The sequence below is a fragment of the Aphelocoma coerulescens genome, chromosome 7 (assembly GCF_041296385.1).
Source record: "Aphelocoma coerulescens isolate FSJ_1873_10779 chromosome 7, UR_Acoe_1.0, whole genome shotgun sequence".
Lineage (NCBI taxonomy): Eukaryota > Metazoa > Chordata > Aves > Passeriformes > Corvidae > Aphelocoma > Aphelocoma coerulescens.
Genome location: NC_091021.1, coordinates 8305353 through 8330170, shown reverse-complemented (window position 1 = coordinate 8330170; position 24818 = coordinate 8305353). Strand labels below are relative to the sequence as shown.

Here is a 24818-nt window from a genome sequence, read left to right as displayed (position 1 = left end):
TCCAGGCTCTCCTTGTGGCTGCCCAGGAAATACAGAAAAGCTGTGGATGTTCACCTCCGTCACAGCATCTAACAACACTTCGCTCAGGCAAGTCCTCTGTGTGGACAGAGGGTCTGATTAATGTGTGGTTCGATGTCTGGCTCAGCCACCGCTGGTTGCCGGCACCCTGGTGACCTGACTCGGCCTTTCCCTCGGGCTGGGAGCTGGGTGTGTAAGGAGGACAACATCCTCTGCCTCCCGTTCAGCTGGGTGACTGCCTCGGTTGAGGTCTGCAAGTGTCAAGAGCTGTCCACGTTTGGTTTGGAACCACTTTACACCTTTACTGGGCAGCCAGTGCTCTCGCTCTGCCGGGATCACAATCCAGGGACACGCTCTGCCTGAGCTGTTACGATCGATGGTTTGTTTCCCTCCTTCTTTCTAAGCGCACCCTCTCAACCCCAGGGAAGGCGTAATAGAAGCCGAGGGCGGGGTGTCACACTCCAGACGGGCCCCTCAGCCCCCGCACGGGCTGCTCCCGCCTGCTCCCGCACAAGCCTTGGGTGCCGCGGGTGGAGCCCCAGCCCCAGGCGGGTCGCGGCCCTGCGGGGGGAGCGGGAAGCGGGGCCCGCGGGGCCGCACCGCCCCTGCCCCGCCCTTCGCCGGCCGCCAGGGCCGAGGCTGCAGCCGGCGGCGGCCGCATGGGTCCGGCGTGGCCGCCCCGCCGCTGGCAGCGCCCGTGGGCCCGCCCGGGGCCGGGTCTGCTCCTGCTGCTCGTCCGGCTGGCGCTGCCCGGGGCGGCCGCGGGCAGCGGGGAGGCACCGCCAGCAGGTACTGCCCGTCCCCTCCCGCCCCCGGGGCAGGGCGGGTGCTCACAGGCCGGGGTTCCTCAGCCCCATCCCCTCGGGAGCGGGGGACACGCTCCGCTCCCGCTGTCCCTGGGCCCCGCGGATCCCGCTGCCGCCAACATGGCGCTGCCCGGCGGACGGGCCGGAGCCGCCGCCTCGCCCCGCCGGCAGCTGCAGCGGAGCCAGGGCGGCGGCGGCCTGAGGCGCTCTGCCGTGTCCCGCTGTTGTCCCGCCGCAGCTCGGTTCCCACAAGCCGGCCCCGTGCCGTCCCCGGTGGGGCAGGGGCGCGGGGAGCCGGCCCGGGAGAGCCCGCACGGACAAAGGACCCGCGGCGGACAGAGGGCGGGCGCGTCCCTCCCGCTTCAGCGGCGGGGCCGGGAGCTGCCTCTGCGTGTGCGACTCCCACTGGCTTCCTCAGGAGCTCGGGTCAGGGGAGTCGGGTGCAGAACAGATCTTTTATTAACATATTTGAGGGCAGGAAAACCCCTAAAGGCTGTGTTCAGTTGTAATAGCACTATAGAACTCGAGAACCGGCTGCTTCCTTGCATTGACGTTCTCGAGTCTTGGGCATCCTCCGGATTCTGCAGCAGATGCTGATGCCTTATAATTTCAAGTTTCTTTGCTTGCAGTCTCAGAATTTGCGAGGTACTCTACCTGTGTGTCCTCCCAGTAGCTAAACCTGCCCACTACCTCAGAGTTACCAGTTCAGAAGCGTCTTTCCTTTTGTAACATCGTTGTTTTACTCTATGGAGCGATGCAACATTTCAAGCAGATTATTTTCCCCAAGAAAAATGCCTTAAAACTATGGGTAGTAAGAAAACATTTGCTAGCCTTGCATGTGGATGACATTGCCTTTGACATGGATGGATAGTTTATCCGTAGTGGCAGGAGATCCTAAGATGCCCTTCAGGGAAGGTGTGGACACTCCGGGCTGTGTTTTGGCCCTGCTAGCAGGGTATTGTCATTTCCTGTTACTGGATTATCTTGGTTTTAGGCCTGGGCAGTGCCCAGCCTCACCTCCTTGCTGCGTCAGTCGGCAGCACTTCAGTGACAAATAATCCTTTTGCAGCATCATCCGATGACTTTTGTGAAAGTGCCTGTCTAAAGGTACAGGCAGCACTTGGCTGAGGGGTTGTGCTCCCTCCCACTCGATTTGCCGTGGATGAAAATTAATCAGATGGTTATTTTTTCCACAAGAAAAATGCCCAAATTTTAAGGTTAAACCAATTTAGTAGGATCACGTGTGGACAATAATTCTGTAATGCTATAATAAACCTAAGTAAGAACGTCCACACAGTATATTTCATTGGCTTAACTAAATTGGTTAAAATATAATTTAACTTAATTTCAGCTTCCTTATAGAGGCACAGCAGGTTTTTACCTGCAAACAGCATCTCCTTGTCTGGATTGAGACTGCACATACCCATTTTGCTGCTCTGAGTGCATGACAGTGTATTAGCAGTTATTACTGAGCTTGGCTGAGACCTACATTTTCTATTCAGTAAGCCAGATGAGTCCCTCTGTTCAGATGTGTAATTATTTCCTTTATTCTTCTCTTTAATCATGTTCTTGAAAGACTGTGGTAATGCACTGTAGGGTATATTTTACGCATGTATAGAGATCAGAATGTATGTTATTCAAACTTTGCTCCATTAGTCTTTTAGGTCCATTTCTGCTCAAAAGTGCAATCTTAATTCTAAAGATCCTAGGTGCTCACTAACATTTCAGGAGGGTTAGAACAATTCACATCCCTAATTCAATGATTTGTGGTGAGCTGTCAGTGCAGTTCCCCTATAACATGCCGTGGCTGGACTGTGACAGCAGAAAAAATGTTCTAAAAAGAAGAGTTGTGTTATTTAACATTAGAAAAATTTCCAAGGGAGAGGAGTATGACTTCTGTGATCAGCAGCTGTGTCATGTGCTAAATGACTATGTTAATATGTAAGTCTGTTTACCTGCTCAGACTCCCACAGTTGCATTCACCACTGGTGCAGGGAGCTCTGGTGGAGTTACACCCGCTCATGCTGGCAGTGAATTTGGCCCAGAGGCCCTGTTCCAGTGCCATCAAAACACTCATGCTGAAGCCAAGCTTTCCTGGATTACATTTTTTAAAAATACCACCCTAGTTATTTTTTTTCCAAAGGTGTTGCAGTGTACTTTGGAGCCTAAATGACTTGATTAGAAGTCCAATTTGAATTTTCATCTAAATCATATTGAACATATTTCAGCATTTGCAACAATGAAATGGACTGAAATCAGACATTTGTATTTGACTCATGCTTAAAATTAACTTTTTTGCCCCCCCCCCCCCCCAGGTAAAAACTGCAGCTTATTGCAGGAAATGGATGTCATCCAGAAGCAGGATGAAAACTGTTACTGCTATGTGCAAAACAGAACCATTCACTTGCAGTACCTTTGGTCATCTCTCCAGGTAAGAGGCCGTTCAGTGTGCTCCATGTGAGCTTTTCCCAGCAAACCACATGGCCAGTTAGCAAGATCAGGGCAGCATTTCCATGTAATTAATAGTTCAAATGGTGTATAGTTGGGACCATGATAAAAATGCAGCATTATGAGCCTCCAGGTGGCATGCAGTGAGGTTTGGGCTCTACTGTAAGGATGTCAGCCAGGCTTAGAGCATGATGGTGCCACAAAAACATTAATTTAGGATTGTGTGTTATTTTCTTGCACACCTTTTCTACTGATGAACCAGTGTTAATCTCTGCAGATTTGCTTGTCACCAAATGCCCTTGTGAAACTTCTAAATTTGAGGACTAAATGCAGTTCTGAGGCTCTTTCACCATAGCATACCGAAGTGTAGGAACCAAAGGCTCGTTAGATTGTGACTAATGAACAAACAGCAGCAGCAGTGTGTTTGTTTTCCTGACTAAGAGGGTCATCTTACAAGAAACACATTTAGAGTTTAGTTTGAAGCGAGTAAAAATCTCTTCAAGAGTGGAAGCAGTAACAGCTAAAGGAATGAGCTAACCATCTCCATAGTTCCTTTTCTTTCCTGGGAAGTATTTCTCCAGACAAAGGAAGGGCACAGTTCCATTGACTCTGTTGGAGGACTTTTCTCTCAGATAAAAGAAAGAGGAACATCTCTTTGTCTGTTCCTAGGACTATTTTCCTCAGGAACATGTTGCAGATGATTTTATGAATGGTAGCAGGCTTCAGGTGGTAAAACCCTCCATCAGTCACACAGACTTTCCTGGAGTCAATGTTTAAAAGCAGGAAGTTCAGATTTTTTCCACAACAAATTGCTTGCTGACACATTGTCTCCTCTCCCAGTACAAACGTGGTTTATTACCCCTTGCATCACTTTTTTGCAGATGGGTCTTTTTTGTCTAGTGGGCCCCGATGAAGAGCTCACAATTTATCAGAGCCTTCAGGAAAATCATCCCAACTTAGAAGATGGACAAGATCTTCTACCATTTTGGTGGGGGAGGGCACTGGGAACCAGCAAAAAAACCCCAAATACCCAACAGGAATGTGCTTCTTTTTAAATTTCTGGTTATACTATCTTTCATTTGCCTTATCCCTCTTGTGTCCCCAACATGAAGATTACATGATAAAGAAAAGCAAGTTCAATTTGTTATGGTTCGGGAGGGGAAGGAGGAGGGGTATGAACATTCACAAAAGAAAATGTGGTCAGTCAGATATTACTGGTTTCATTAAAAATTCGTGGGCAAGTGTCACAGTAAAACCAAACCCACTGTGCTTTTGGATGGATGGAGTTCCTTCCACTGAATTTTGCTGCCGATGAGTTCTCTGAATTACCTCGTAAGGTGATTAATTGTAAACAAGTAATCTTTGCATAATATAAATAACCAAGACTAAACAATTGAGATTGATTGTCATTACCACATGCATGGCTTATATTCAATATAGTTCACGAAAACAAAAACCTGCAGTGATTCTGTGTATTCTGTTCTTTGTTTCTAGATAAAAGTTAACAGCAGAGAAAAGTTCCGGTTTGAGCCTATTTCAGAAAAAAACAACTGTCGGAATTCAGAAACTGTTTTTGAGTTTGCTGCTTGTGCTGTTCAAATCCTCTGGAAGGCAGAGACATGTACGGAAACTTTTCTGAGCATAAAACAATATGGAGAGGATGTTTGTTTCAAAATACAACCCTTCAAAATTGAACCGTACACTGTGAGGGTGAAAAGAGAAAGTAAGTACCAAATCTTTGAGTTTAGATTACAGATAGCTTGGTATTGCCAGTGCTACTGAATGTACCATCTCTTCTGTAAGAAGCTTGGGACTTTTCTGTTGATATTTTATATGATCAGCATTTCAGATTGATTTAGTCTAAAGTAAATTTCTATTTCTTTCCCCCTTTTTTAGTGCTAGATGGAAAGCTCTTGTTTTTGTTTGTAGCTGGAATTTTTCTGTTCCATTTTGCAAACAGCCTGAGCAGGTGAGTACTAGCTACTTTAGAGCTTCTTTCCCAAAGCCTGTGCATCTTTGGTCTGTTTGCTAAGCTAAAGAGGCAGTTCTTTGGGAAAGTGAAATAAGAAACTGAATATATATGTAAAACTTCCTCATACCACTTGTGTTTGGACAGATTGTGACATACCTTGGAGTGCCTAACTCTGTTTATCAATTAGCTGTGTTAGGGTTTTTGTATCCTTCCTGCACTGGGGGACACCAAGACAATCCTCAGTGAGCAAGTGTGTGGATCAGAAAAGTCTTTTCTCACTTTTGTTCACCACTGAGGGAAGCTGAATGCTAAATAATGCTGATTATCAGTGGGGGAAAATATTTAGGATGAAGTCATCTGGGGCCTTTTCTGCCACCACCTTTGTGCCAGCCTTTCTTCTGATGCACGTTTTACATAGCATGTAAGGGAGGATACTCAGTTGTTATAGAAAAATAAGTGGCCCACAACTTCAAAGCAAAGTGAGTCACAAAATAATTGTCAGGAGGCACCTCTAAAACAAGCAGAGCAGTCATAGGTTTTATAGCATTAACTGTGAATTAGTAAGTTGGAATTTATAAATGCATATGCTTAGGCAAAAAACCTTGTGGGTTTGCGGAGGGTTTTCTGCATTTTAAATTAAAATAAAACTTCTCTTGCAGTACAGAACCATGTTGGTTATTTCAGTTTCTTCTGTGTACTAGAGACTAGAAGGTCAATGCAGTCAGAAGTAGCATGAGTTTTAAAAAACTGCAGCACAGTCTCCTAACCTGTAACAACTCCAGTGACCTTAAGTGTCTATTGGGAATTTTTCCTTACACAGATTTAATACCTGAACTGGGCCTGTTAACCACATAACTACAACTCTAACTTACAGCAGAGTTAAGTTCTTATTGAAGATCACTGCTGTTTTTACAAATGTTGGCATCTTAACCGATTACAAATTGTACTTCTCACCATATTCTCTCTTGTTCTCTTTACAGGAGTGCCAAGTTCTTTTACCTTTCTGGAATAATACTGGGTGCTCTTGCTCTGCTAGTCTTTGTCCTGTTGACACTTAAAAGGTTTATTCCAAGGGTAAATCTACATTTATAAAACAAAATAATAGTCATCATCATAATACCAGAAGTGAAGGTACAGAGCCAGAATCTCTTCTGGTTTTGTGGCCAGGTAACTGCAGTGAAATGACTGCAGGATTGCTTGCATCAAGTAAATGTAGTTAGGTCAGAGCCAAGTTCTATTTAGCTTCCTCCTGAGTTTAAACTGAACAGGAGATTGGTGATGTACAAGAAGAGTTCATTCTGAAACATAAATTATTTTTATTGAACTGGAGCTAAGCTTACCTTTGAATCTGTGAATCAATCTAAATAAAAATAGAGTGGCTACTGAGACAGATTCTCTTCCACTCACCAAAGACAATTCATTTTAAGGCAGATGTGAATTTTTCCTTTACTTTTATGAAGCCTGTGCATTCCCATAATATTGCTGAGGTATGTTAATTGGGAACACAGTGCAGCAGGGTTACACTGTAACACTGGGACATGATACACAAATATAGATGCAGTTGCTCTGCTTGGAATTGACACTGTTTTGTTGTAGCGTGCAGAGGACTGTGCAGTGGAAGTCTCAATGGAGATCATAAACCCTGTAGCTCTAAAGAATTTCACATCTGTTTTTGCCTGTGAGTTCCTTTGGAAACAATGGTCCTGATTCTGACTTGAATTTTTTTGATGAAGTTTTTTTTTCTTTCCCTTTTTTTTTAAAATTTCTAGCACAGTACCTTCTGGATCTTAATGAGTGGCTCCTGGATGGCCTCTCTCTATTTTATTTATTGCTTCAAAGAGAATATGCAGTGGTTGTGGTCTGAACACAGAAACTACCTGTTGGGTAAGAAAATTACCAAGAAATGTGCTGCAGATTTTGGTTTAATTTAGTGGTCAGATGAATACCTGCCCATAAAAAAGACAATCAAGTGACTCATTTATGGAGTTCTATTTTCTCCTAAGCCGTAGATGTTGAAACATTCTAAAGGTTCCTAATCCACTGAAATGAGCGTTACTCACATTGTATCATTAAATAGTTTGATGCAGAGGACTAGTTCTAAGAGCAGATTTTGCCTGCATTATTAGTTCATTGATTTGCTGTTACATACTTTCCCTGTAAGAGCAAAAGGGCAGCTCCTCTGGCTTGCACTTGGCTGGATGTGGGAAATGGATGCACACATGGCTAATGGGATATGGCTGCAGGGGCTGACAAACCTATTGATCTGGCACCTGCCTCGACACGGTCACATGAGGAGAACTCACGTGCAGCCCACAGCATTGGCTAAAAGCTGTTCAGAGATAACCTTGTGAACTCTTTGCACACTTTGGAAGTACAAAACATCATGCAGTTAACTGTAAGACAACAGTTAGTAGTTTAACTACAACAAAGTAGTTTATAGGTGTAGTTTGCTTCTTTTTCTCCATGTCCTTTTCTGTATCTACAGGGTATTTTCTGGCTGTTGGGATTACCAGCTTTGCCATTTCCTATCAGCATGGGCCACTGACCACGGAGCTCAGCATAACCTTGTTCACATGGACGCTCCAGTTAACAGCCTTTGTCCTGATCTACTGTGGTGTCACCATCCCTCAGGTTGCATATGCAGTCATAGCAGTCAGCCTCTGCTCCAAAGGCCTGTGTTACCCCCTGGGAGCTGCCTGTCACATCGCCAGGTCTGTGTCTATTTGTGAATGTCCAGGCCCTGGGGGCACCAGGAAATACTGGAAACTGATAATGAAAAAAGCCTCTGCTCTTCAGTCACGATTTAGGAATTTCTGGTACTAGTTCATAATTTTGCCAAACGTAAAACTGCAGTAGGAAAGGTTTCAGGACCCGAGACACAGGAATTATTTTCCATTTGGCAGTTTTAAGCATGAGTTTTGTTCTATGGATAACGGAGGGACTGTGTTCTTAAGGACAAATGTAGCAGCACCTTCTAGTGCATGGCATATGGTAACCAGAACATTTCTGTTTGATTGATTAGACTGCAGCAATACTGCCTTGGTTTGACGTGTAGTGAGAGAAGCTGCAGGGAACTCATATGGAATCTTAGGGATAAAATAGTGTACCACCACCAAGGAAGTAGCTGTTGAAAAGTGACAGTTCTTGGAGGTTGAAGAGAGTTCAGACTAACATCACATTTCCACAAAAATAGTGTTCTCCATTGATTTTCGTTTTCCAAGGTTGTTACCTCCCCGTGATTCATGGAAGCAATCTATTAGAACTATGGAGATATTCCTCTGTATTCCTAGAGGCCCATTTACATTGTGGATTTAGAAAAGGAACTGCTTGCAGTAGATAGACCTTAACTTGCTAAGTATTTTCAGTAGCAATACAGGAACGATGTGTTTGCTCATCCTTGAATTTGAAGCATGTTTTAGCACAAGCACAACACTCAAATGAAGATTCTAAAAAGCCCTGCCAGTTTACATCTGTTTTTCTACCTTCAGTGGTGGATGGCATCCAAGTTCAGAGTCTTTAGTACAGACTGTTCCATAGCTGTGGACTCTGCTGAACCGCAGAGAATTAGGAAGAGGCAAAGGCTAGAACTGGCATAACCAAAATAATACAAACCAAATAATTTGGGGTTTTTGTTGGGTTTTTTTTTACACATTGTTTAGTTTTGAAGAACATACTGCTTTGATCTTTTCTTTTTACCTGCTGAAGTGGGGACAGAATTGAAGCTTTTTTATTTTAGGTAGAATTTATCATTTGTTGTAGACCAGTTTTTGCCTACAGCTGAGGAGCACCAGCTGTTTCAAAAGCAACTTGTAAGATCAGCACCCGTTGTAAGCAGGTTCAGAACACTCTGAAATCAGTATGATTCCAGTATGTAGCCACAAGTTCACAGAACACACTTGCTTTACTCTGAAACACTGTAGTTTATTCTTCATGTGGTTCTTAGTTTTTGGTTTTCATGAACTGATGCTTCTATAAAGAAATACAGCTCTACAAATCTCTCTTAGGAGAATGATAAGGGCTGTTTTCTTTCTCTGTTTCAAAATCCGTATGCCACAGCACCAAAGTGTGAGGCCATGATGCCAGGGACACAGTTCAGAGCAGCAAATATATCAAAATAATTTAGAATCTTGTGATATTTCTTTTTAAGAACAGTGGATCTCACTGAACCAGCAAGACCCTTCACTGTTTGACCTAAATAATGGCTACAGTTCTCTGCTTTAAAGGGATATAAGGAAGAAAGTTGAATGCTGCTGATGTTGGAGCAGGTGTTTTTATACAGAGCTGAAAGTTTTATGGGCATCCAGCCCTTGCTTATCTTAACTCATCACAACATTTAAATTGAAAGCAGTCGACAGAAGGGAACTGAACATGGCACACTTTCTAATTTATATCTAATTATATTATACATTGCAACGCAGCAGCTAAAAAACCATCAGATTGTAAACATTTTGGCCTCAGACTACTCAGTTTTGTAACTTAGAGTAAGATTTAAGAGAAGCAATCTAGTAAACAACATGAACAACTCACAACAGGCTTAGAGCATTGCTTATCTTTGAAGTAACATATGCAGACTGGGTTTTGATTCAGCCCATGTCTCTGCACAGACACATTTTGCATTTTGCACTTAGAAATGGCTGAGCAAGCAGCCATCTCTTTAATTCTGTGAGATTTTAGTCCATGCATACACAATAAGAACCTGATCTAAAGCTTATCTGAAGCTTATTAAATATCATATGAAATTCTACAGCTTCGGTTAAGACCTAGGGTAAACAGGCTAGCAAACATTACCTACCTTGTCCTCAAATGTAAGAATGCAGCTTATTCTCTTGAAAAGATAGAGGTGATTAATGCATGTTAATAGCATTAACATAGATAATAATTACGTGCCAGAAGACTTTAGAAATACTGATTATTGTAATTTCATTCTAGAAAAATGAAGCATCACTTCAAATCAAAAAAATTGGTGTTTAAATACCTTACTGAAGAGGAGTATCGAGAACAAGGTGAAAGTGAAACTATCACAGCTCTGGAGGAGCTGCGCTCATTCTGCAGGAGCCCTGACTTCCCATCATGGATAGCTGTGTCCAAACTCCAGGCTCCACACAGGTAAGAAAACCTGGCTCCTCTAAAATAGGAAACACATTGCACAGACACTGGCACACAGCAGACCTGAATGCCACTTCAGGCACTGTTCCAGGTGTGTTTATCTTGCATATCCCACTCAGGACCGCAGCCACACCTCTCAAGGGTATTTCTCGCTGATGGAATTAAACTTCTGTTTGTTCCTCCCTGACCACAAATTACTCTTGGGAGTTTGCAGCCCTTCACAGCTTATTCACAGTCATAGAACTTAAAGGCTTCCTCCAGTGCCTCTGTAAGCTCTTGCAGTGACCCTGGTGGCTCTCTAACCAGTGAAACTGCCCTCCTTCAGGTTTTAGAGCAGTGCCCTTTTCTATGGTGTAGAATTGGAGCAGGGTGAAGATACATACTCAAACATTACCTATATTAAGCTCTCCAGTTGCAAACCTGCACAGTCAGGGAATCCTATTATTTTGAAGTATCACTATCTAAGACTAAGAATACAGAGAAAGAAATCAATGCTTGCACCTAGCAAGTGGAACAGGTAGAAGAGCTGTGCCATGTATAGCTTAAGAGATAAGCTTAAGACAAATATAGGTCAGGAAGGGTCAAGCAAGCAAAGCCAGAAAACCCTGCAGAATATAAAATTAATCAGAACAGTGTATTCCCATCAAAACAGAAACTTAAAGATACCAGAAGCAGAGTTTCATATATTAGCCAGCCACAAAGACTTAGTCCTTGCCACAGAACCAAGTGTCATGATTTTAAAGGAGTCCCAGCCCAATCTTCCTTGGATTGGCATGCAGACAGCCTTCTACCAGGTTTTATAGATTTACTGTTAAACAGTCTTACTTGCTAAGCTGCTTGCCTGCTTTAGCATGATGGAAAGATAAAAAAGTGAAAGCTTACTGTTGTATTGTACAACTAAATACCACCAAATGTACAAAACAACTGAGACACAAGTGTTTTCTAGCCATCATTTCATTAATAGAGTTGTTATAAACTGTTCACTAATTGAGAATAGGGAAATAAAAAGAAGAACCAACAGCAATCAGATTTGGAGAACCCCTCCCAGCTCCCATTAAGCATCAGACGGTGGTTCATCCCAAGGCAAACCTGTTCCCCATTTAGACTAACAGAGCTTCCAAGAACAGCGAGGTGATGACATTCATCTCACAGAAATGTTAAGTCTGAAATGTAAATTATTGATCAGTTTACCAGAACTCCAGAATGTAGCTGCATTTCCTTTTTCATACATTTCTCTGATGCTGTCGACACTTACCCAGGTGTCAGAACTGCCGTCTGTTCCCACACACTTGCCAGAAACCTCCAGCTCTGTTCTCTCTCCTCAATGGAGTTGCCCACTGAAAGTAAGATTTGTGGCAAATTGCAATGTAGGGACAGTGCTGAGTTTATGCTTTGTTCTGCCACACTTCCAGTTCAGCATTTACTTGGAGCAGTTGCAGAATTCCCAGTCTGCAGCTGCAGGTTCAGCAGAGGTAGGAATTCTTTTGGAAGACTTGAACTCAGCTTGCCCACAGTGTGCACGCAGCACCAGCAGCAAGGTGACTGCACAGCAATGTAGGAGTGCAGAATTCTTGCCTTTTTTTCCTTTCATTAGCAGTATCAACATACCTGAATTCTTACAGCTTTTGTCTCAAATATGCTACAGCTTTAATTTATTTATAGAATGTAGAGTACCAACTACCCCAATGTACAAATGCTTACTCTGGATTACCCCACAAGTACTGACAAGATGTGAAAACAAAGTTAGATCTTCTTGCTTAGTCACAAGACTTTGCAGATGGTCTCCAGAAGAGCAAAAGTCACTTCTACAGAAAATACTGAAAAGATGAGCCAGAAAAACCGATCTTTGGGGTTGTTGTCATCCGTTACTGGAACTTCCCCTCATCTGCACTGCCTGTGGGGATGTCCTTACAACATTCCTGCTTAAATAGCAATACCCCTAGCATTTACAGTAGTTCTTCTTTTAATTTCTCAGCTGATCACTTCTCCTCTTAAAAATTTGGCAGGTTTGCAGCTTTTGTTTTGGGATCTCCCCACGTCTCACCTGCAGAAACAAAGGCGCATGATGAGCAGTATGGCATTGGGAGCTCCTTCCTGGAAGAGCAGCTGTTTGAGACAGGGGCACAGTCTGAGCAAGATGAGCCAGACAATTCCATCCATGAAGATGAGGAGAATGAAAATGAAATGCATACACAAACTCCATTTCCATATGCTACTGAGCTGCTCTGAGCTTTGAGAAATAACAAAAAAAATTTAAAAGACAGAAAACACACTTGTCCTAGAAAGGGAAGATACAGAATGAGAACTCACACTTGGCCTTTTCTTGTGGTTGCTCGTGGACAAAGAAGGATTTTTGAAAAAACTGTTTCCTGTATCACCAGTGTTACCTGATTAGAGCAACAGAAGGAAGCCCTCATAGGGGCTGTTCAAGTGAAGAGGAATCTCATGCTATTGGTATTTTCACTGGGGAAGACAAACATTGTGTATTCCCAAGGCAAGTACTGGTGGCAGCCTGTCCACCAGGATGCCTTGTTTTACCAAGGATACTACCTCTAGAAAACAGAGAATGTTTTGGCCCTTTCCATCATCAAGTCCTCTGTGCTGAGCACTAGAGGGAGGAAAAGCCATTTTTAATACTCTCCTTTTACTAAGTACCCTCTGTGTCAACATTTCCAATAATGCTGTTAGAGTGTTGATAAACTGTGTTCATTGTTCGTGAGACTTTGCATAGAGAGTTAATGCAGCTGAACGAGGTTTGTTTCCTCTTCTGGCTGAGCTTGCTGTCCATTAGCTTCATCCTGCCTCTGCCTTTAGTTTTAAGCTCCCCTTACCCCTCAGAATGCTGCCTGACTTTTTACCCTCTGCCCATATTCTTCTGTTCTTGATCTCTGCTGTAGTTATACTGCATTTTGTTCTTTCCAAGTCTTTGTTTATTTATGTACTTTCTTCTCACTTGTACAGATCCATCTGCTAAACCTTTCTCTAGCCCTCTGCTTCTCCCCCTCTGACAATGCGGAGGGTTTAGGGGAGGTTTTCCATCCCCAAACATTTTTGCTATTGCCTTCAGTTTCATTGTCAGCTTACCTCAGGTGGGTGCTGCTGTCCATTCCAGGCCTCTCAAGAGCCCAGAAAAGACCACAAAGGCTGAGGCTGTTTCAGCTGCTTGGAGAAACTGCTATCAGCAGGGTCAGAGTGCTGCTGTGACCCTGGAATTGGGAATGCAGATAACCCACACAGAGCTCCACTGGCCTCAGAGTACTCAGTAGTTTGCTCACTCAGTAAGATGCAGAAAGTACTTCCTGGCAAAACAATGAGGAAGGATACCTGGCTTTTACCTTTCCTTTCTCAGCTGTCTGTGGGACTTCTCACAGGAGGTATGGGGAGAGGAAAAATAGACCAGGAAGAAAAATTTAGGCAGTCACATGTCTGTCAGCATATGTATTACGCAGTCCTAGGCTAGGGAGTAGAGTGTGTACTTCAGTTCATCCACCTGCAGATGTTACTTCCTTCTTTTGTTCTTTAGACTATCCCTCCCTATATTCTTGTTCTCACTTTGCTGTTTTCCTTTACTGTCTTACAAACTGCAGAAAACAAAAGACCATTAATTCTGTCACCATCTGATCTTACATACTCACCAGGACCTGTGAGCGATGGGGAGCAGCTGGGGCTCAAGAAGGACATGTGAGACTGGGATCTATCTACTTTAATGGGGTGTCTGTAACATGCCTAGTGGTGCAGCGTGACTGCAGCAGTGCAGGTGCTGTCCTGGGTTCCCCTTGTCCATCGCTGCACCAGGGACAAAACCCGTTACCTCTAACGGTGCTAAGAAGTGTGGCCGTACCGTAATCCAAGAGCTCCTCTGTGTAACAAAGGACTCAAGAGTTGGTGCTTGAAAGCCCTAAGCCTTACTTACGTGGTCTTTCCTTCTTTATATTGCTTCAGCTTTGCTTCAGTTTAAAAGGAACACTTCCATTTGACAGTGAAGAGACACTTAACACCCTTTAGTGCCATAAAATGATAAGTACCTGTGCAGAATCTATAGCATGTTTAGCAGAGAAAAGCCCTGTCAAGCAGGCGATCCAAAATGCACTCACTGTTAAGTCAGGAACATTCAAAAACAGAGCAAGAGTTCTGTATAGGAAGGCCAGTAGCAGCAAGACTCACCCCTAAGAGAGGCTGCTGCTACCAAATCCACAGCTAAATTGCCACTCACACTCTAGAAGTCATGTTTGGCTTGGGAGGCTCTGGCAGTAGCAACAAGTAGTTTTGAAAATGGAGGAAAGCCTCATTATCTTGGATGGTTTGGGAGAAGGGTGGAAATTCCTCCCTGAACAATTACCATAGACCAAATTAAGATTTATTTAATCTTCGCCTGTGTCACCATCGTGAAAATTGAGCACTTAAAAACATTAGATTAGGCAAAGGATACTCAAAGAGAAGTCCTAGTGTTTCTTGCATGTTTTAAAATACACAGGTTTTTTTCAGTGTACTTCATAGGTAGCCAAGAACTCCCATCCAAGTAATTTGAGGCCAAGGAAGAGAATCAGATTTGTCTGAGCTTAAACACACAGTTTTTCTGGATGTCCTCTCTTTAGTGAGGCAGTGATGATTATCATTCCATAATATGGAAGTACGTAAGTACATATATGTACTATATAAGTACATAATGTGTATTTACATACAATAGCCTAGATTATACATTAAGGTAGTATTTTACCTAAGCAATATGTTAAATGGAAAAGCCTCCCCAGTATAGGTAATTATATGTTTTAGAAGAATACCAGGTAACCTACTTCAAACAAGGAAGAAAGTTTAAAAGCAATAAAAATTAGAAATAAAAATCAACCCATGTTGTATGTAATTGTGAGATCCATCATTTGGCAGGGATGGGTAAACGCTATCCAAAGTAGAGCACGAAACGACTAAATGCATGCAAGACAGAATGGCAGCAACATGAGAAAGATGATGGCTACCTTAGTGGGTAGCTAATAGTGACCTTAAAAATCCTCCCAAGCCTGTTTCAACACTGGAATGGTTTCATAAACAAAAGCCACCAAAACCAGCTGCTGTCACTGGAGCCCTGTTCACTGGCACAGTGCTCCTGTGATATGTGGAGATGACACAGCCTTACTGAAACAATTGTTAAATACTGTCCACTGTTCAGCTAGAAAATCTGGGAACAGAATCTAGGCATTAATCCATTGCCCTGTTATAAAAGCCCTTCTCCCTTAACAAAGGATGTTACATTTTTCTCTGTAGTGTTTACAGTGATGCCCTGCACTCTTCCATATCGACCAGTTTACAGCACACATTGCTTTGTGTCCCTCACATTCCCTGCACGCGACAGAAGGGAATTGGTGCCTACAGTCAGATTTTATTATCAAATACTGTTTTAACACAGTGCAAGAGTAGTTCCCAGGCTCTTGGTTCAGCATCCTCCAGTGACTTTAGTAAAAGGTCATTATCACTGAATTATTTTCACTTCAGGTTTTTCAGGTTATGTTCACTGCTGACACTGTAATATGAGCAAATGAAATAAAAGTTCATGTTGATACTATTAAATATGTTATGGATATTTTGTATTTCTTACCACAGTTTTTACAGTTTCACAAATATCAAAATCCAGGTGTACATGTCCATTTTGCAACATAGAATGACTATACAATTCCAAAAAGAGCAGGCATTTCAAATACACAATTCTGAAGTGTAAACACAGTGTACAAGCTCTTCACTTCACAATCCAGGTGCTATGCAGTAGCAGCTGAGGTAACACCGTACAGCATGAACTCAACAAATGGTTGGTTAGCCTCAAGATGATTTTTAGCATTCTTCTGTCCTGTCACCTGTTCAGTCTTTAGTTCTCCCCCAAGTTATACAAACATACAATAAATACATTTCTGATTTTAAAGGACACTTAGACAAGTCATGAGGATTTATGTGAGTACAGTACATTTAAGTTCAAGTGCAAAAAAAGTAACAAGTGGCTAGTCATTGATGTTTCTTTTTATTGTCTATGGTGTTGGTCCCAGGCACTGCCAGAACATGGGTTGTTCTAAAAGCACAGCTAAAGCACAGCTACGGGACACCCCTTCAGTCAAGCTAACAGATGTCAAAGTGGGTAAACCTGTGCACCCCCTTCCCTGCTCAGCTGCTGCCACCTTCCTCTCCCTGACTCTGGGCTCTGGTTGGCTTTGCCTCTGGCTCACCACAGTCCCACAGCAGCACCTTCCCCACGGAAGGCTTTGCACCTCACACACATCTCACTTCCAGGAGGGCAGCTGAGCAGTGCTCCCTCAGTCCCACAGGAGCTGAGTGCTCAGGATCTCCTGGGAACCAGCTGTTCATCTAAGAAAATGGGCCAAAACACTATCCTGACTAAATCCCCCTGACTCTTCCCTGAGCCCGAGGATTTCCCTCCAGCAGCAATTTTCACTATGCACCAGCACGAGCTGGCTGCAGACAGTATTAAGAAGCTTAACAAAACAATCCAAAGTCCTCCAGTGTCTTGACATTGGGCAAAGTAACTTCCTAAACACACTGCAATTGAGTTACATTTGCTTCCTCCTGAGAATCTCTCACTCTACTCGATTTCTGCATCCACTACTTCGCCCCTATAATCCTAAACATTAAGATTTTTAGGTGATTCCTCCCTACCCCCCCACCTTCCCTAGGCACTTAAAGCTTAATGTTTTCTTAATAAATAACCATAGTAATTACACTGCATTAAATAAACCCTTGTATAGATGATGAAATAAAACCCCCCAAAAGACCACTGATCAGTCTCAGGCTGTGCAATCTTGATCAAAGATTCTTGTCTCAATACAACATCAAACCTAAAATTACCCAAACGCACACAACCTTACGCCCAACTGCAGGGCTGCAAGCACAGAGGGTAACTTCTTCAGAAGCCTTCCTCCAGCTTTTGTGTTGCACTAAAAGGCCAGTTCAAAACCTTTGCTTTGCAGAACTAAACCTTTATCTCAAACAAAAGAACATTAGCTTCAAAAACATATTCTTTGAATATGTATGTGGTTTACTTAATCCATCACCGTAATATTAAGATATGCTTCCTTAAGCTACTCTATTTCTGAGACATCTTTCCAGAGACAGTTTCATAACATTCCTAGAATTATTGGATCTGATATTTTCTAATAGACTATTCAGGGAAACTCAGTGTCTCTCTTAAAAAGTCCTTTAATTTTGATTTGGGAATAAATTTAAGGAAAAAAAATTATCCAATCAAGTCAGACACTCTGTGCCTCAACAAATGAGGAGTGAACTCCCTTTTTTCTACAGATTGCAAAGAAATCTCATAGCACTGGACTCAGCTTTAGCAAAGCAGCCGAGAATTCTTCCTACCATCATATCTGGCCACATCACTTCCCTCAAGAATCCGAACTTCTGGCCTCCCTGCTCATGTTGCTCTGTGTAGTCATATGAATATTCTTTATATAGTTAAAAGCTTGCACTGCATCACATTATGATTGTTAAGATGAAGGAAGTCCTACTTTTGAGCTCCTACTCCAGCGTTTCCCATGTGAGAAGCAGAATTCCATGCACTGGATTTGGTAAGATGAGCGCATCTCAGGGCCCTGCAGCAGCAGGCTGAGCATCATGATCCGACACAACACGGTTGCCATCTGCTTGAGAATCTGATGTTGCTGTAGGTGTTGGTGCCGAACAATTTCTGGACTGCTCAGAATCTGTCGGATTTTGGGGTTGTCTTGCTGAGCTGGCTGATGAAGCACTGCAGTTCTCATTGGTTTTCTAGACAGAGGGGAAAGGATTGCATGCCAAAAGTCACCATGAACGCTCAGGACACTCTCCCCCCTGGCACACCCCCAGATGCATTCAGGCACTGCTGGAAAGTCACAAAGCACTTGCTTTGAATGCCCGCAACATAACAAGTCAAACGTAAAGCAGCAAAGCAAAAGTAGTACATTTAAATCCAGATGACACTAATAGCAAGCAGACAGCAGCTTACCTTCCATCTCTTTTCCTAACTGCACTTTCCCAAGAAGCATGCAAAAAACAAACTTGTTGTGTTTCAAGGGGAAAAAAACAATTAACTGGACTTCAAAGTGTTTAGACAAGATAATTCTTTTGACTAAGCAAGTCCATAACTTTTTTTTTTTCACTTAAATACACTTTTTTTTTTTCACTTAAATGCTTCTTAAATACCATTTTTCTCAGTTGATCCCTCCCTCCCCAAGATACTGCTCAGACTTCCTGACCGGCAGGATTTTTGCTGTGCTGATGAACAAATCCATCCAGTCTTCTCAAACAAGCCTTACCAGGGAACATAATAGCACATTTAAACACCAGTTACATTCCCAGGGCTGAAACGGCAAACCTGCACACTAACACATTTCATTAGAAGGTGATGCACTGCCTATGATTTTTTTGTTTGCATTGAAGCACAGAGAATAAGGCTAGTATGTGTATAAGCAAGCAGAAGCAAAACTGATCCAAAATCTTTATGAAATAAGAAGGAATCATTTTTGTCACTAATTCTCTGTGCACCAACCCTCCTTCCAAATGATCTATTTTCATTTTAAGGAAGCTATTTAATATATTTAGTAAGAGACCTGGACAGCCTTTTCTAGTTTCAGTATTTTAATATCATCAGCCTAAAGTAAATGACCAAGCACAAAATCTGAAATATTTTGGAACAGGTTTGTCTTCTTGGAGCACTGAAACAGGGATGAGAAATTCTGGAGAATATGCATGATGAAGAAAATGATACAATGAGGTGCATTGAATTTTGGCACATCAAAAATAAGTACTTTTATATCAGCACTGTATTTTTACAGGAAGAAAGGCATAATGAAGAGACCATATGCCATAGAGAACAGGCACAAAAGCCCTTCTGGCCACTTCACAGTGCTCAGGGAAGCAGCTGGGTTGTGTCCAACAGTGTTGGACAAGCCACTCTCAGACACCACACACCTACCAAACATTATTTTATTGCCATGTTCATTTCCTGAGTTCTGTATAACTTTTTTTCTCTGATTTAACAGAGGCAGCTTAACCAAGACCCTGAGGGCATTTGCAGCGGGAAACTGAGCAGTTTGTTTGGACACATTACTTTGATGTCAGAGACCTTGTGATATCTTCAGCTCACATTCTCTGTCTCTGGAAAAGTCAAAACCAAACAAAAACCCCAACCAACCTAAAGCACGCTTGTAACACATTTCCAAGAATAAAGTCAAGTAAGAAAGGCAGGTGACCAGGTGAAATTCCTACACACTGCTCTGCTGATTCACATTCTGTTCCGGTTTGGCCAAATTTAGAAATATATCCTCTGAGAGAAGGCACAACTACCCCTTCCCCCTCCCAGGTTCGGGAAAAAATAAATTAATTTTGGGCATAGGCAGCAATATGGGATACACATCATAACGTCACCCCAAGACACATTCATATCCCAAATTACCCATTGCTAAAGACAGCACTTGAGGAAAAAGCATTTCTGTGTTTACTCCTACTGGGTGCAAGAAGGAGCCTCACCCACTCCTTCCAGACAGGTAAACACAGCAGCTGAGACTGACTGTGCTGCTCTAAACCCTGACTGGCAGCACTTCCCTACTGGGCTTAGCAGCGTGCTCCAGCTCCAGTCTGAAAGGCATGGCCAGAGCATTTCAAGTTCAAGATCCAAGCCCATCCAACCACTGAGGAAGCTATTACAAGCTGTTCTGGGGAGAGACTGAACAGAAGGGGAATGGTGCACAGTAAGCACCAGCCACCAGATATTTTAAGTCCCGGGATGGCTCTTATCTGGTGTAACTAGCTAAAAAAGAGATTAACTTCATTTGAAAAGAAGGCTCTGTATCCAATCAGTAGCTGTCTGGCACACAGCAACCATGTAGATGTCTGACAGCATCATCTAAGGAAGCAAAACTAAATAAAAATAATTTTACAGTCTGTTAAGCAGCTGTGCATCTTCATGTTCAATTATCACCTTGTAAATTTTGCAAAATGCATAACCTGCACATTCCAACTAATATGAAATGTAAACAAATATATCCAAATCCATAAAACAGAGTCCCTTTCCATGTGTCTTCTTCTCCTGCCATCTTCAGGAAGACACTACTTGCAAAATTAGTTATTCCTGCTGCATTATATATAGAAAACAACTCTATTTCACACAGTATTTCAACTACTGTGTCACAAGTCCACCTTTATTACAAGCTGATAGAATATACCTGCCAGGTACTAACAGATTTACAGAGCTATAAAGGTTTTCAAGCAGCTAAAATTACATAAGAACTTCCTGAACATTAGAGGATTACCTGTAAAGGCTGATTCTCAGGAGCTGGATTGGTTTTGGATAGTTTAACCATCTCTTTTATCTGGTAGACAGCATAAGCTAAGGTGACCCAAGGAGAAGAACTGATGCCCCATGCAGGCCTGTTTACATCCTCTTGCTCTTCTTGGTGTTTAGTTTTCTTTGGAGGGAGTCTGGGCTCAGTCCGAGGCATGATATCTTCCGACTGCTGTTGTACAAGGTCAATAGTTGCTATGGGAACAGGACTGGAAGGCACTGGAATCCTTTCTGCCAGCATTGTCTTTTCTGAAGTTCAAAACAAAATAATCACTGACAAAGCCAACAAGCTTAAAAAAAAAATCTGAAGCAGACAATGAGCATGAAGTGTTTCTTGCTTTCACACTATGGTTATCAGTGCCCTGAAAGCAGAACACTGGCACGAACAGCCAGGAGCCAGACACAGCACAGTCTGGTTAGGGAAACGTGGCTGGTGCCTGACAAGCATGGCTGCTGTGCCACTGCACAAGGGCTGAGGAGTATGAAAAACTCCAGTGGTTCCCAACAGTTACTGGGGAGTTATGCAGTTAGTGAGACAAGAATTAAGGATAGTGACACACTGGAAGACACAAAGTATCTGTCAAAGAGTTTCAGGTAAAGGAAGAAATCCTCCCATGAGACCTTTACATATCTTAGGTCTTCCAATAAACTGTAATAGTTTTCATAGCTATCTTGAAATGTCGTCCATAAAATGACTGCCAAGACCCAACCCAATGTGCTTTACAATCCTGAAGAGCCAGAGTATTTATACAAAAAATAATTAAACAGATTTTTAGTAACTGGGGGATATTTTCAGTACTAGCTGTGCGCTCTCTGTAAAAAACACATTCTGTAAACTTTGAAAAAATATTTTTTCCAAAGAAAATATTTTACAGATTAAAAATACCTTTTTTTCAAAATTATAAAATCACATTTGGTTTACAAACTCCTAGATAGTACTGGATATTTTAAGCAAGGGAGCGAAGAAATGAAGAGACTACTCCTGCACACACTTGACCACATGCTTCATTTTACTCATCCCACTGGTCTGCTTGAAAGCAGCCTAATTACTGTCATGCTTAAAATTAACATACACACTGTTAAAATGAGTAGTGTGTATTAAATGAAAACAAAAGACAGAAACAAAGAGAATAAGGGCACTTTGAACAAACTGGACTTTTGTAGATTCCCATGTAATTAACTAGATGATGATGGGAAACTGAAGCAGCAAATATCCTTTTCATCTTTCCATTTTTTGCCATTATCATTTGAATACAGGTGAAGAAAATACAAGCAAAATATATATTTGAAAACTTCAGTACAGGAAACTTGGTAACTACTTAATTTCATATTCCAGTTGAAGAAAACTAACTTTCATTTCATACTCAAAGCTCATATTGGGAAGTATTTGGGTAAAAAGCAGCTCAAAAATTCATGACTTTTCACACTTTGCCAGAGTTTGTCTTTGTAGGAACTAGATTTGTGGCAAACCTCTAAGTTTGTTCCAAGTATTTAATTTCTGGTTAGCCTTTATATTGATAAAAGTAGAGATTAAAAAGTTCAAGTTCCACAGAGAGGAGATAGCTTTAAAAAAAACCAAACTATTTTGTGTCCTCTGAAGCCATCTCTACAATTTCTGGCAGGTGGCTTTGACTAGTAGAACATGAGAGCACGAAGTGGGATCAAGGTGACCTTAAAGAATTGATGCAACTGACATGACTCACTACAGCTCTTAAGACTAACCTAAGGGATTCCCAGAACTGAGAGGACATACAGGCAGCAAAATATATCATGCTTTCCTTCTATGGACATTCAAGAACTCAATGCTACCCTTCTTGCAGCAGCAGCAGCATACTGCTTAAATGTCTTAATTGTTCAGGACAAAAACTTCCCTCTTGAAAACAAACTGCTTTGTCAAAATCCAAGTCAAGACACCAAACATACAAAATTAAAGCTGCCAGAGCAGCTACAGAGAGATCTTTTTTCACTACTTCTAATTCTGTAGTGTCTTTGTGACATGAACATTTACCTTCTTCTTCATCAGGAACCAGCATCCACTGGATCAGTGCAAACAGAAGCAGAATCACTAAACAAGCCATCCCTATTCCTCTGAATGTGGCAGCAGGACCTGTAATAAGATTTTTTTTTTCTAAATTGAGAACCTACTTACTTAATAAAATAAAATGAGTCAGCATTATATGCTTCTTGACTATATATTGCCCATGCAGCCTCTTATTAGCTTGTTTCATTACATTTTCCTCCCCCATCACTTCTTCAACAGGCTTTGCAAAGGATTTTTAAGCAAGTAATTAGATTCTCATTTGTTCATCGAGAGGCTTTATAGTATCAACCTATTCTCTCACAAAGGATTCATTCATCTTACTTACAGATCAGGTCGGGTATTCAACACAATACTGAAAATATCTAGGTGTAACATATTTAATCAATCTAGAACACTGACAGAACAAAGCCATGAGCAATTTGGTCTGAATGTAGTGCTGACCTTGCTTTGATCACAGGCCTGGACTGGAGATCTCAGGGCCCTCCCCAACCTGAGCAGTTCTATGATTCTGTGATCCATACAAAGTGTATTACTCTTTAACGTATAACAATACCTACAGCATAAATAAGTTTAAAGCCAACAGTTCAGTAAAACCAGAATAAATAAAATTGAAATTTTCCATATGATTTTTCCTTACCGAAGTAATTGACCAAAACCCCTCCAACCATGGCTCCACATCCCCTGCCCAGTCCCAAGTGGAGACCTTGCAGTATTCCCTGTGCCGACGTTCTCAGCTCTGGAGGCACTGCCGCGCTGAGGTACGAGATGCAGGCTGCCCAGATAGCTGCATGCGTGACACCTGGAGAAAGGAAACATCGTCAGGAGCACCAGGGCCACGGGCTACCAGCACAACATCTGAGCAACTGCACTCACCAGCTGGAGCACATGGAGAAAAACCAACAAAATCCCTCCAGTGACAAATGTCTGCAGAGTACAAATCAGCTTTTGGTAATGTGATACTGGCAACCAAGCCACAGGGAGACAGGACAACTCCTTCTGCAGAGCCTGTCAGAAGCTCTTTCTCCCTCTAAGATGACTTCTCTTCTTGAGACACAGTCCCTAGGGAGACAAGTCTCTCTGCCAGATTCCTTGTGCCTTCAGAAGTGACCCAGGGCCTTTGGTATACAGTCCGAATTTTACAAGCTGCAGGCAATTAAACCATTGATGTCTCTCAGCAGTCTCCTTACTGCCACAGTGAAGGCAGCACAAAGGTCATAAAATCCAAACGGTATCAGAGGTATCCATGCCATTCCAGAGGCAAGAATCAATCCCCTCCTGCCCTTCTCACTCCCCCCAAAAACCCAGCACCTCCCAACAAACTCCTTCTGAACTCAACACCAACACACTCTGCATTTGGGCGTGGAATGGTCCAGAACAGCACACAAGCTCCTCAGGGTAGGCCAAAGATGTCACTTTCCATGGCTGCTGTTGAGAGGCAGAGTTGAGCGTGCCTCCCTCCTGCTGTGGCTGCATCCTGCCCTGTGCCTGCTGTGCACTCATCCTGAGTGGGCACTGCCACCGCTTCGCTCACTCCTGCAGCAGCCGTCCTCACTGCCATCAACCACGGCCCCACGGCAGCCCCAGCCCTCAGTGCCATCAACCACGGCCCCACGGCAGCCCCAGCCCTCAGTGCCATCAACCACGGCCCCACGGCAGCCCCAGCCCTCACTGCCATCAACCACGGCCCCCGGCAGCCCCAGCCCTCACTGCCATCAACCACGGCCCCACGGCAGCCCCAGCCCTCACTGCCATCAACCACGGCCCCCGGCAGCCCCAGCCCTCACTGCCATCAACCACGGCCCCCGGCAGCCCCAGCCCTCACTGCCATCAACCACGGCCCCACGGCAGCCCCAGCCCTCAGTGCCATCAACCACGGCCCCACGGCAGCCCCAGCCCTCAGTGCCATCAACCACGGCCCCCGGCAGCCCCAGCCCTCAGTGCCATCAACCACGGCCCCACGGCAGCCCCAGAGCCCTCACTGCCATCAACCACGGCCCCACGGCAGCCCCAGCCCTCAGTGCCATCAACCACGGCCCCACGGCAGCCCCAGCCCTCAGTGCCATCAACCACGGCCCCACGGCAGCCCCAGCCCCCAGCAGAGATCTT

At 43.2% G+C, this 24818-nt stretch overlaps 2 protein-coding genes across 7 annotated transcripts in view; one reads left to right on the top strand and one right to left on the bottom strand.

Annotated features, from left to right (window-relative positions):
• Positions 1-663: 663 nt before the first annotated feature.
• On the top strand, positions 664-15912 carry NEMP2 (nuclear envelope integral membrane protein 2). Its single transcript, XM_069021972.1, has 9 exons — positions 664-807; positions 3140-3255; positions 4767-4995; positions 5169-5241; positions 6225-6318; positions 7014-7128; positions 7730-7955; positions 10174-10350; positions 12357-15912. The coding sequence occupies exons 1-9, from the start codon at positions 678-680 to the stop codon at positions 12577-12579; spliced, it is 1383 nt and encodes a 460-aa protein (XP_068878073.1). The 5' UTR covers positions 664-677; the 3' UTR covers positions 12580-15912.
• MFSD6 (major facilitator superfamily domain containing 6) overlaps positions 15908-24818 on the bottom strand; it is a 46773-nt gene continuing 37862 nt past the window's right edge. For 5 of the 6 annotated variants that reach the window (XM_069021965.1, XM_069021969.1, XM_069021970.1 and 2 more), the window contains 4 exons: positions 23350-23511; positions 22680-22778; positions 20640-20920; positions 15908-18117 (listed from right to left, as the gene is read on the bottom strand). In XM_069021965.1, coding sequence (XP_068878066.1) covers positions 17935-18117; positions 20640-20920; positions 22680-22778; positions 23350-23511 — 725 coding nt within the window. In that variant the 3' untranslated portion in view covers positions 15908-17934. The other variant, XM_069021971.1, reaches the window with a different exon arrangement.